Consider the following 12968-nt stretch of genomic DNA (forward strand, 5'->3'; position numbering starts at 1 on the left):
TGAATTAACAAACATTTGGCCATATCAATGATGTTATCAATTAGATTACAGTCTTTTACTGTAAGACATAACTTGATAATAAAAGTAATTTTGACTTAAAGTTTGTAAGAATAAAATACGAAGAAACACAGCAGATTAACTGCAAAACTGAAGGCTCAGGTTCAAACCACATCTTACTTGAAAATGTTAGAAGTCTATTATAGATTTTGAAACCCAAAAGAAATAAACATGTTTTTCAATCTGGAATATACGCTTTTAATTAGTTCTCGGCAGTGCAATAAATGAACACTAATAATTTGGTAGAGAATAGCAGGAAGAAAAATTTAAACAGTAGCTTTTTGTGACTGTTTTTAAGTAGCTGACATCTAAATATGTTTCTGGAATGAATAAACTAAGGGTCTATCATATATAATGATTTAAATAATCAATAACTTTCTTATAGCCTTATCAACTGAAATTATAGAATTTTAAACATTTTTTTAATGTTTACATACATTAGCTTTCATTTGGACACATTAAACCATATTTTTCCACTGTGTAGTTAATTCATTTCTTGAGTGGCTGTCTGTCACTAGATGCCAGGTACTTGATCTAATTTTCCAGTTAGAGTTACTATGCAGCTTAAGTCACTCTACTTAGTTGTCAACAGTAGTTAAAGCAGTATCTTAAACCAGAGGTCAAAATTAAATCAATATTTTGATTCGAAATGATTACAAACATATCCAAAGGTCATGTTTACAAACATATCCAAAGGTCAAATCTACTGAGTTCAATGTTTAAAATGCATTTTCTTCTTACAGATAAGCTGTAATATATACATATGTATATAGCTATATACCTTTGATTGTGGTTGCTACACCTGAAAAATCTTTTCTCCTTAGATGGACTTACAAAATTCAAGAGAATGCCACTGATACAAGACCTAAAGTTAAAGAAAAACTTTAACCAAGTGACTTGTTACACTGTGAGACAGAAAAATGACTGATATACATTATTAACTTTTTCAAGTAATGTTATGTACAGTTTTATTGCCAGTATATGCACAACAGTAAGCATGGAACTATAAATACACAATGTAATTAACAGTAGAAAACAAAATTGTTACAGGTAGAGGGAGAGGATATAGAGAAACTTTGCCTGCTGCTAGAACAGAAACAAAGGGAGGGAAAGCCTATGACAAATCATCCATTCAGTTCTCTTGTCTTAAATTCTTTACATACATTTCTACATTTTTTTCAATTAAACAAAGAAAGTACAGATAACTCTGTAACAATAGCAAATTGCTTCCCTAATAGCTATTTGCCTTTTCAATCAAATTCACTTTATATTAGGATTAAAAAAAAGTCAAGATGAGAAATCATTAGTATCCTGGTTCCAAATTATCTAATTTGGCCTTTCACCAAAACTGGTAACTTTTGAAAGTCAGCTGCACATGAAAAGAATGGGTGTAGCAAAAGGTGATTTTAAAAATTTGTTAAAAAGTTAACAGAAAAATCACCCTTTAAGTAGTTTTCCAAAAGACACTATAGGCAGCAGCTCAGTTAAAAGTATTAGCCCTGAAGAGGTAGAGAATTTGAGCCCATTATACTAAGATAGCCTTGGCACCATCTTCTCTCTCATCAGGATCAATATTTTCAAGTAAGACAATTTCATGGTAAAAGGAAACCAGGTTCCACCATTTAAAGAAAAGGTGCTGGTCACTCCCATGTCTCAATAATTAGTTTATTACGTGAGATACAGAAGACGGTCAAGGACACACACGCACTTGATTTTTTTTTTTTGTCTGTTTCCTTTATCAAGTTTATTCGTAAGTGAATTTGATATTAATAAATACAAAAAAAGCATCATTCACAACAAAGATATAAACAAACCAAAAAAACCCTGCAATAAAACCTTCTATTTCAGTATCAAGAAAAAAACAGGCAGATGATTTGGTGCAGCTTTCTTAAGGGATCATAGAAGGGACATGGTTTTAAATAAAGATGGCAAGATCAATAACCAACAAACAATATCAGTTTTATAGAACTGGCTGATTCTGTAACATTTGTCTTTGAGGTTTTAGTTTTCAAACTACAGATCACCCCAAAGAAGTTGCAACTAATGACATGTATCACCATTACACAAACAGAGTCCAGCTGTGGTTCAAATTAGTCCTGCTTTGTTTCACATCATTTAAATATTTCTAGCATAGGACATGATACGGAACAAAACTCAAAGTAGCAATAAAAATATTATTCTGCAGTTGAATAAAGGCAAAAATGTTTTAGACTGTTAAAACTTTTAAAGCTTTAAGCATTCCTGTTTAACCAGCATTTAAAAAAATTTATACAATCATAACACTGGCAAAGTTAATGGGAAGACAAAGTACAAACATGTGAAATGATGAATTAGATTAAAAATTACTTTGTATCGATCAATTGATGTTAATACTGTTTCTTCTTGAATTTGGAATAACTATCATAAAAGTTACATGCAGACTGAGGATAGTCCTCTGTTACAGAAAATACAAAACGAAACAAAACAAAAAACTAAAACTGGGAAACAATAGTAAGTTCCAAAGGATGTGTTTGAGAATTTCCTTTCATTGATGAGGGTGGTCTATCTGTCCTTTCTTTTGAGACCTGGTTCACTTTGACGAGCTTCACTAACTTTGTCCAGAAACATCAGTAGTGGGGTCAGCTCCTCCAGAACCTGTTTGTGCACGTTTGATATAAAGATTCAGTAGCTTCATCTGCAGATTCAAGCCAAATAAATGTCATTTGAGTGAGCTGATCCAAATTATAAGATGCTCATTAAAATATTACATACATATATGCAAGCTCTGAAAGATACATTTTAGGCTGGGGGTTATGATAATGCCCGAGTTATTGCTGATAATTAAGAATAACAAATTAAGGCCGGGCGCGGTGGCTCAAGCCTGTAATCCCAGCACTTTGGGAGGCCGAGATGGGTGGATCACGAGGTCAAGAGATCGAGACCATCCTGGTCAACATGGTGAAACCCCGTCTCTACTAAAAATACAAAAAATTAGCTGGGCATGGTGGCGCGTGCCTGTAATCCCAACTACTCAGGAGGCTGAGGCAGGAGAATTGCCTGAACCCAGGAGGCGGAGGTTGCGGTGAGCCGAGATCGCGCCATTGCACTCCAGCCAGGGCAACAAGAGCGAAATTCCGTCTCAAAAAAAAAAAAAAAAAAGAATAACAAATTATTACTTTTTTTGGCTGGCACATCTGAAAAGAAAAAAATACGTAAAAAACCAAAAATGTTTTTAAGTTTTCAGTTATTCATGACAGATATTTTATCATGTCTTTTCAAAATATGTTGTATGGATCACATATAAAACACTTGATATGGTCTGGCTCTGTGTTCCCACTCAAATCTTACCTTGAATTGTAATCTGAATTGTAATCCCCGTGAGTTGGGGGAGGGGTCTTGTGGGAGGTGACTGAATCCTGGTTCCCTATGCTGTTCTCATGATACAGTGAGTGAGTTCTCACAAGATCTGATGGTTTTGTGAGGGGCTTTTCCCCGCTTCGCTCTGCACTTCTCTCATTATTTTCCTTCCTGCCATCATATGAAGAAGGACGTGTTTGCACACCCTTCTGCCATGATTGTAAGTTTCCTGAGGCCTCTCGAGCCATGCAGAACTATGAGTCAGTTAAATGTCTTTATAAATTACCCAGTCTAGGGTAGTTCTTTATAGCACCGTGAGAACGGACAAATACAACATTAAAGTAAACTCAGAAGTCACCATTAAAGCAATAACAAACAATTGAGCACCAGGCGTTACACAATATGCTGTTTTACATTATCCCTTTATCTTCACATTTTATAGATGAGGACTACAGAATGGTTATGTTTCTGTCTGAGATAACAGGGGTGGGTAAGAAGTGGGCAAAAGGCCGAGTGCAGTGGCTCACGCCTGTAATCCTAGCACTCTGGGAGGCCGAGGTGGGTGGATCACCTGAGGTCGGGAGCAAGACCAGCCTGACCAACATGGAGAAACCCTGTCTCTACTAGAAAATACAAAATTAGCAGGGCGTGGTGGCACACGCCTGTAATCCCAGCTACTTGGAAGGTTGAGGCAGAACTGCTTGAACCTGGCAGGCGAGATTGCAGTGAGCTGAGATCACACTACTGCACTCCAGCCTGGGCAACAAGAGGAAAACTCCGTCTCGGGGTGGGGTGGGGGGTGGGGAAAGAAGTGGGCAAAAATAGGAATTCAGGTATTTGGGTTATAGGACCTAAGGATCTTAGACCACGAAGTCACTACCTTCTTACCAAGAATGTTTTTGATATCGGTGTCATTTTGCAGTCTTTGACTGTAAGAAATCATTATTTTATGAAGTTTGTAATTAATACATATATAATTCTGTGTTCTAATTTTTTTTTTTTTTTTTTGGAGACAGGGTCTTGCTTTGTTGGCTAGGCTGGAATGCAGTGCGTGATCACGGCTCACTGTAGCCTCAACCTCCTGGCCTCAGGCAATCCTCTAACCTCAGCCTCCCAAGTAGCTGGGACCAAAGGGTATGTGCAACCGTGCCTGGCTAATTTTTTTTTTTTTCTTTCTGTAGAGACAGGGTCTTCCTGTGTTGGCCAGGCTGGTCTCGAACTCCTGAGCTCAAGTGATCCTCCCACTTCGGCTTCCCACAGTGCTGTGGGAGCCACCACATCTGGCCTACTTGTTTCATCTACTGGTATTTCATAATATTTTTCCACCTCTCTACTGTCTTCACATGTAACATTATTACTGGCTACCTACTGTTCTGATAAAGTGCTAAGTTTTAACTGTTTTGGAAGGTTTGCTTTTTAAACATTAACTCTTTGATCCAAGAGTTTTTAACCTGGTAGCAATGGGATTCAGGGGATCACACCCTTTGAAACGACACGTGATTGTTTCCATTACGTATTTTTCTATTTTTTAAAACTTTGTCTTTTATGGTTTTATCTGAATGCATTTTTCTTGAGATGAGATTTTACCTAAGTCTTGAAGTGGTTTGTAACCCAGAGTTAAGAATTATTGTTTTAATCTATCTATAACTTATACAGATACTTAATGTAAGGTGTGCACTTTGGCTCATTATCCATTATCTATATATTCTGCCTTTTTGCTGTTAAAAATAAATGTGACCACAGTTAAGACAATCCTAGGGTTTGAGAAGTTCTTTAAGTGACGGTGAGTGCCTCCTGCTAACTGGCTCATAAGCCATAATTCAACCTGGACAACAAACTTCTAATTCAGAAAAATTATTATCTTTTTATGGTTAGAGACAGGGTCTTCTCAATATGTTGCCCACGTCTGGTCTCAAACTCCTGGTCTCAAGTGATCTTCCTGCCTTGGTCTCCCAAAGTGATGGGACTACAGGTATGAACCACTTTGGCCACCTTAGTAGAATGAATTTCAAAGTTCTGGTAGTAGCAATCAAATGAGAAAGGCAAGACTCATTTATTTTTTTAAGTCTGAACAATGAATCAGAAAACTTTTATTTTTTAACATTTCAAGTTAAAGTTGGACATTAATTTGGGTAATAGAAAGAGAAGGAGAACAAATACTTGATTATCATAGTTCTTAAGGGGAAAATTTAAAAAATGTTCAAGTATTCTATATTTTGAGAGCTATACAGTAATTTAAGAATATGTAGCCACAACAGTCTATTTATTCTTAATAAAACAGTGCTTCGGGGTAAAGATTTGAGTATGGGATTTGGTAAGGAGTCATCTGACTATTACAAATAACTAGAAGCTGCAGGTATTTTTCTCTCACAGAAACCTACTAACCACCACGGCAAACTGCTGAGTGACCAGTGTTAAACAGATAAAATACAAAATAGAAATAATAAGGGCAAGTTGGATACTCAAAGCATGACTTACTAAATGCCAAATAAAGAGCTTACCATTACAGACATATAACTAAACTATGAATGATGTACTATGGCCACCGTCTTTAAAACACAGCAGCACTACTTACTTTACTGCCAGTGAGTTGACTGAGATGTGGTTTTAGCTCATCACCAATTACCGCATGAACAGCCACCAGACAGAAGACACAAGCTTTCCGAACACTGCTCTCTGAATTATCATAACCCTATGGAGAGAAGTCCACTGTTAGTACTCCAGGGGATCTGAGAAAACTACCTTTTTAATAGGGACAGAAGATGAAACTGGAAGATGAAATCTCGAGCATATTGAGGAGAGAAAACTCTGCAGATTGAAGTTAACTTTTTAACCTTTTCAAGCATAGACAATGCCCTTCTTTCCCTCTTTACTTCCCCTACTGTGCCCTCACTCTGTTAGCCCTCTCTATCAGGTTCTTACTTAGCCTGGAAAGATGTGCTTCTCTGACTCTGAGGCTGCCCCCTTGCCAATTCACCCTGAAAAAAGTCTCCAGACTAATTTTCCTAAAGCATTAGGCTTTAAGGCAGTCAGCACCTCCCCGCTATCCAATGAAACCTAAACTTTGTTGTTTGGTAGCTCAAGGTACTCCTATAATCCAGGCCTAGTTAAGTTTTACATCTGTTCCATCCCTGCAATTACTTTCTCCAATAAATCCAGTCTATGTAAACTATTCCCTTTTACTTTTATTATGCCTTTAATAACTTCATTTTATTTTAAAAATTATTTTGTTTCTAATTGACAAATAATAATTGTATATATTTATGGGGTATAATGTGATGTTTCAATACATGTACACTGTGGAATGATCAAATCAGGCTAATCAACACATCACCTCAGATACTTATCATTTCTTTGTAACATTTGAAATCCATTTTTAAAATAATTGCTGTTTTGAAATATACATCATTAACTAGTTACTGTGCTGTGTAATAGATAGCCAGAACCCACTCCTCTTTAACTGAAACTTTGTATCCTTTGACCAACATCTTCCCTTTTTCTGTCCATCTCCCCCACTTACGCTTTTGATCACACTACTTACTCTATTTCAATAGTCTACAGCAATCTTATCCATGAAGTATTTTTGAATCAATTATCTGAATGAATATGCACATTTTACTCGGGGGAAAAACAGAGTTCACCTCCACTAAAGTCCTAATCATTTTATGTTTCTAAAACAACTGCAGAAACATTAAAATATCAACAGATATCCACCTAAAATAAGTTTATTATTCCTAAGTCATGCAATCAATGTTTTTATTTTCCCTCATTTTTATATAATTGCAATTATAATATAGATTAATTTTTCTAGTCTTTATAATCATGATATGAGGCATTCATTTCATGTTTCCTAATTTAACCACTCTAGAGTATTGTAAGTTTGAATCCTCCTCCCCAACAACCTCCTTCCTGCTAAATTTTTCCTAGTACAAATAACACTGCAAACAGTATGGCATTCAATGTTTAAATATCATCAAGCATCTTTTCATGTACTTGCTGGCCATTTGTACATGTTATTTGAAGAAATATCTACTCAAGTCCTTTGATAGTTATAACCCTTTAAAAGTTATTTATCTTTTTGTTGCTGGTAAGAGTTCCTTACATATATTCTGGATAGTAGACCCTTATCAGATAAATAATCTGCAAAAATGTTCTCCCATTCTATAGGTTGTCTTTTCAGTTCTTTGATTAGGTCCTGTGAACAAAAGTTATTAATTTTGATGAAGTCCAATTAACCTATTTTTTATTTATTGTTGATGCTTTAGGTGTCATATCTAATAATCCACTGCCATAGAGGATGACCTTAAATCTAAGGTCTAGAGATTTATCCTTGTTTTCTTCTATGATTTTTATAGTTTTAGTTACTATATTTAGATCACTGATTTGAGTACATTTTGTTTATGGTACGTGGCCACTGAAGTCTGTTATTTCAGTAGTCAGCCAGTGACCCAACAGATTTCTTTAAATGGCTGGAGTCAAAACAAAACAAGACAAACTCTCCCAGTCTTTGCAGATTGACTCTGAGCTGGGTAATCATTCAATTAGCTAGGCTGTCTACAATTCTGTGTTAGCCTAACTCCTACTTGCACGGAGCCTGAAGAACATCCAGAGATCCATGCCCAGGGTCCTCTAAGACAGTGGTCCCCAACCTTTTTGGCACCAGGGACTGGTTTCGTGGAAGACAATTTCTCCACAGATGGGGCAGGGTGGTGGGGGGATGGTTTTGGGATGAAACTGTTCCACCTTGGATCATCAGGCATTAGTTAGATTCTCATAAGAAGCATGGAACCTAGATCCCTCGTAGGTGCAGTTCACAATAGGCTTTGTGCTCCTATAAGAATCTAATGCCACTGCTGATCTGACAGGAGGTGGAGCTCAGGTGGTAATGCTCACTTGCCCACTGCTCACCTCCTGCTGTGTGGCTCAGTTCCTAACAGGCCATGGACCAGTACCAGTCCATGGCCTGGGGGTTAGGGACCCCTGCTCTAAGGTCTTTTCAGAGCATACTTTTGGTGGATTCTTCAGTACACATGATAGCCCAGCAAAACCCTTATTTCACCAATTATCTTCTTCCTCAGCTTCCTCCTTCCCAGGCTTTTCTGTTTGCTGCTTGTCCTGTCTGCTCTCCTTTGCCTCAGGTGGCTATGGGTAGTATATGTTTTTAAATCTTTTCAACAGACACTACTTAGGAAGCCAATTCAGCCTGATGGGAGGTGAAACAAAGGCTAGTCTCTGTGCCAGCCTATCAGAGAATGCCAGAGATTTAAAAATAAATAAATAAATAACCACAATTTTTTGAGAACAAGGTCCATGTGCCTCCTGGCATCAGCAAGCTACACTGCACATATGGGCCACCACCACCAAGGCTACTGAGCATGGGAGATGGTAGGTAGCTAAGCAACTCTCTTACTGAAAGTAAAAAAGTACTTTTCAGTACATGAAAAAGAATGAAGCCGAAACCCTATCTCACACCATATATAAAAATTAACTCAAGGAATGATGTCACAGAAAATGACAACACAGTAGGAAGCTTACAGAATTGTTACTTCTACTTAAGCAACCATTGAGCTGGCCACAATGAATAGAATCATGCTACAATGATATATAATTTTCAGTGGCTGCTAAAATCATTAGGTGAAAAGATGATGGGGCAGGGTATATAATGAAGGGGTTACACTAACAACATCTGAACCTACTGATCAGTCTTAACATCACTGAAGGCGGGGCAACTACATACATGTGTTTTTCAATGAGATGCCACCTAAAAAAGTTTTCTTGTTTGGCTCGGTGGCTTATGCCTGTAATTCCAACACTTTGTGAGGTGGATGCAGGAGGACTGCTTAAGCCCAGGAGTCCAGCTTAAGCAACATAATAAGACACTGTCTCTACAAAAAATTTTAAAAATTACCCAGGCAACTTACCACCCAAAATAAACAGGAAATTAAGCCAGAAAGTAATTTTTAAAGCATTATGCTAGATCCTGAAAGTATAAACTTCATGAAGTATTTAATATGATATACTTATAATTTGCTTTGAAATAAAATTTGGTGTATTTTAATTCATTGTAGCATTACTTTAAAGTACTGAAAGTAAGAAATTAAGCCTCTTTCATTAAGTACTCTCTTAGTTACTATCAGTTTTTGGTTAGATCCTAGAGTTCCAAAAAAGTTGATTCTATTCGTTTTTGGCAGCTCAGTGGTTGCTTAAGTAGAGGGATCAATTCTTGGAGCTTCCTACTCTGCCATTTTCTGTGCATCACTTCTTGAGTTAATTTCTGTATATGGTGTGAGGTAGGCATTCAACTTCATTCTTTCTCATGTGGAAACTCAGTTGTCATAGCATCACATTTATTAGATATACTCTTCTTCCTCACAAAAAAACTATGATAATCAATTGTCTATAAATGTGAGGGTTATTTTTGGATTCTATTCCATTGATCTGTAAGTCTACCTTTATGATGGTACCATGTTGTCTTCAGTACCATAGATTTGTAATGTGTTCTAAAATTGGGAGTGTGAATACTCCAATTTTGTTCTTCTTTTTCAAGTTGATTAGATTCTTGAGACTCTTTAAATCTTTTTTTTTTTTTTTTTGAGATGGAGTTTCACTCACGTTACCCAGGCTGGAGTGCAATGGCGCGATCTCGGCTCACCGCAACCTCCGCCTCCTGGGTTCAGGCAATTCTCCTGCCTCAGCCTCCTGAGTAGCTGGGATTACAGGCACGCACCACCATGCCCAGCTAATTTTTTGTATTTTTAGTATAGATGGGGTTTCACCATGTTGACCAGGATGGTCTCGATCTCTTGACCTCGTGATCCACCCGCCTTGGCCTCCCAAAGTGCTGGGATTACAGGCTTGAGCCACCGCGCCCGGCCAGAGACTCTTTAAATCTTTAACAGTTGATAACTTCCTCTTTCTTCATGCCACTACTTTATTAAAGGAATTTGGCAGTTTTTCTTGTAGAATTTCCTACATTCTGAATTTGAACTCAATATACCCTTAGGGTACAATTTAACATGCTTCTGTATTCTCCGAACTTCCTTTAAACTGACAGTTAAGCTAAGACTTCATTAGATTTAGGTTCAACTGCTTTAGAAAATTTTTTTTCTTTTCTTTTTTTCTTTTTTTGACACTGATCAGGAGAGAGATGGAGTATATTTTTATTTTTTTGAGACAGGGTCTTGCTCTGTCACTTAGGCTGAAGTGCACTGGTATGATCATGGCTCATTGTAACCTCCACCTCCTGGGCTCAAGTGATCCTTCCACTTCAGTCTCCCAAGTAGCTGAGACTTGTGCAAGCACATGCCACCGTGCCTGGCTAATTTTTTGAATTTTTTGCAGTGACAGTTTCTTATTATGTTGCTTAAGCTGTTCTCCAACTCCTAGGCTTAAGCAATCCTCCTGCCCTAGCCTCCCAAAGTACTGGGATTACAGGTGTAAGCCACCAAGCCAGGCAAAATAACTTTTTCAAGTGGTGCATCTCATTGAACAACACATAATGTCTAGCTGTCCCACCTTCAGTGATGTTAAGGCTGATTAGTAGGTTCAGATGTTGACAGTCTAACCCCTCCATTATATATCCTGCCCCATCATCTTTTCACCTAATAATTTAAGTGGCTACTGAAAATCACTTCATATATCCATTGTTTCAATGAGGCCATACCGTGTGTGTGTGTATGTGTGTGTGTGTGTGTGTATTTATTTTTATTATTTTTTGAGGCCATACCGTGTGTGTGTGTGTGTGTGTGTGTGTATTTATTTTTATTATTTATTTTTTGAGACTCTTGCTTAGTCACCTAGGCTGGAATGCAGTAGCATGATCACAGTGCACTGTAGCCTCAAATTCCCAGGCTCAGGTGATTCTCCCACCTCAGCCTCCTGAGTAGCTGGGACCACAGGCATGCCACCGTGAGCCACTGAGCCAGGCAAGAAAACCTGGCTAATTAAAAAAAATTTTTGTAGAGATGAGGCATCACTATGTTGCCAGGCTGGTCTCGAACTTCTGGGTCAAGTGATCCTCCTACCTTGGCTTATCAAAGTGCTAGGATTAAAGGTGTGAGCTACCACACGCTGCCTTAAAAATGATTTTTAAAAAAATCTTTTTTTTTTTGAGACAGAGTCTTACTCTGTCTCCCAGGCTAGAGTGCAGTGGTGCAATCTTGGCTCACTGCAACCTCCACCTCCCGGGTTCAAGCGATTCTCCCGCCCCAGCCTTCCGAGTAGCTGGAATTACAAGCGCCCATCACCAGCCTGGATAATTTTTTTATTTTTAGTAGAGATGTGGTTTCACCATGTTGGCCAGGTTGGTCTTGACGTCCTGACCGCAAGTGATTTGCCTTCCTTGGCCTCACAAAGTGCTGGGATTACAGGCATGAGCCATCACGCCTGGCCACAAATAATTTTATAAGTCAATAATTTCTTTAAATTTATGAGCTGGAATCCTTCTAAAAGTATTTTATCTCATCAAATACTTGGTTATCCTAAAAATAGGATAGGTAGTCTATGTGCTTTGATTCTTTCTCTTTATTAACCAATTTTGAGAATAACCCAATAATCTTCAAAGTTGGCCAGTTTTTAGAGTTATCAATATAAACTCATGAATTTCACTTTGAACTTTGATGTATTTTAATTCATTGTAGCATTATTCTTTCTGACTCTCAAATATTCATAGTTTCCTTGCTTTCAGACAAGAATTCCCAGGCTCATTTTATACATTACCTGTTGCAAACCTGGACTCAGTCATTTTCCCAAAGATACCTGACTCTTGAGTGGAAAATGGTATTTGAGAATCACAATCTGGGTGGTAAGGATGCTCAGTGTTACTGAGTTGATACTGATTTAGAGGCTAGGTCTAGGAAACACTTTTTGAGGTAAGAAATTAAATAATATTTTCATTTGACATATCTAATTCAAAGTTGAGATTTTCTTCATTTTATGACATCATTATTTGCTTTGTCCTGATCTATGTTATCTATCTATCCCACTAGTTTATCTATAGATATGTATATCAATGATATTACTATTAAAAAATAACCAAACCAGTATCTTTCCTATCTATGAATATATTTAATGCAGTTCAGGATTTCTTTGCCGTTTCTTTTATCTTTAGGGTATATTGCATTAAAGACTGGTAATAAAATATTATTTCTTAAGCTCTGACTGCTGTTTTCAATAGATCTATTGTCTAATTCCCCCTTTACAAGCTTTAAAAACTCTGATTCATGCTTTTTATTTGTTTCTATTGTTTTCTTACATTTTTAAAATCTTGTTTTCTTAAATTTGGGTTTAAGTTTTCATTTGCTTTGTGTCCATATGTTTCTGGTGTACCTTCACTGTAGGTATATTTCAGGCCATTATTTTCTTCCTCTTTTTTGAAGAATAGGCAATATGTTTGCATGGGCTTGAATGCCACAATCCTTTTCTGTTGCTCATGTGTAAGTGAAAGACACTTGTCTGTACTCTATATTTTAAAATAAAATCTTCTGCGTGGGGAGTGGATTGGGCCACAAAAGCTTTTCTAGCTTTATTGCTGCAGGATTCTTTCTTCTCGTTACTCTTCTTTAAAAAAAATTAGT

At 37.2% G+C, this 12968-nt stretch overlaps 1 protein-coding gene across 50 annotated transcripts in view; it reads right to left on the reverse strand.

Annotated features, from left to right (window-relative positions):
* Positions 1-994: 994 nt before the first annotated feature.
* CLASP2 (cytoplasmic linker associated protein 2) overlaps positions 995-12968 on the reverse strand; it is a 234298-nt gene continuing 222324 nt past the window's right edge. For all 50 annotated transcript variants that reach the window (XM_032269320.1, XM_032269052.1, XM_032269259.1 and 47 more), the window contains 2 exons: positions 5969-6085; positions 995-2731 (listed from right to left, as the gene is read on the reverse strand). In XM_032269320.1, coding sequence (XP_032125211.1) covers positions 2645-2731; positions 5969-6085 — 204 coding nt within the window. In that variant the 3' untranslated portion in view covers positions 995-2644. The remainder of the gene's footprint in view (positions 2732-5968; positions 6086-12968) is intronic.

Source organism: Sapajus apella, unplaced genomic scaffold, assembly GCF_009761245.1.
Source record: "Sapajus apella isolate SASKATOON/1434 unplaced genomic scaffold, GSC_monkey_1.0 scaffold4, whole genome shotgun sequence".
NCBI classification, from domain to species: Eukaryota; Metazoa; Chordata; class Mammalia; order Primates; family Cebidae; genus Sapajus; species Sapajus apella.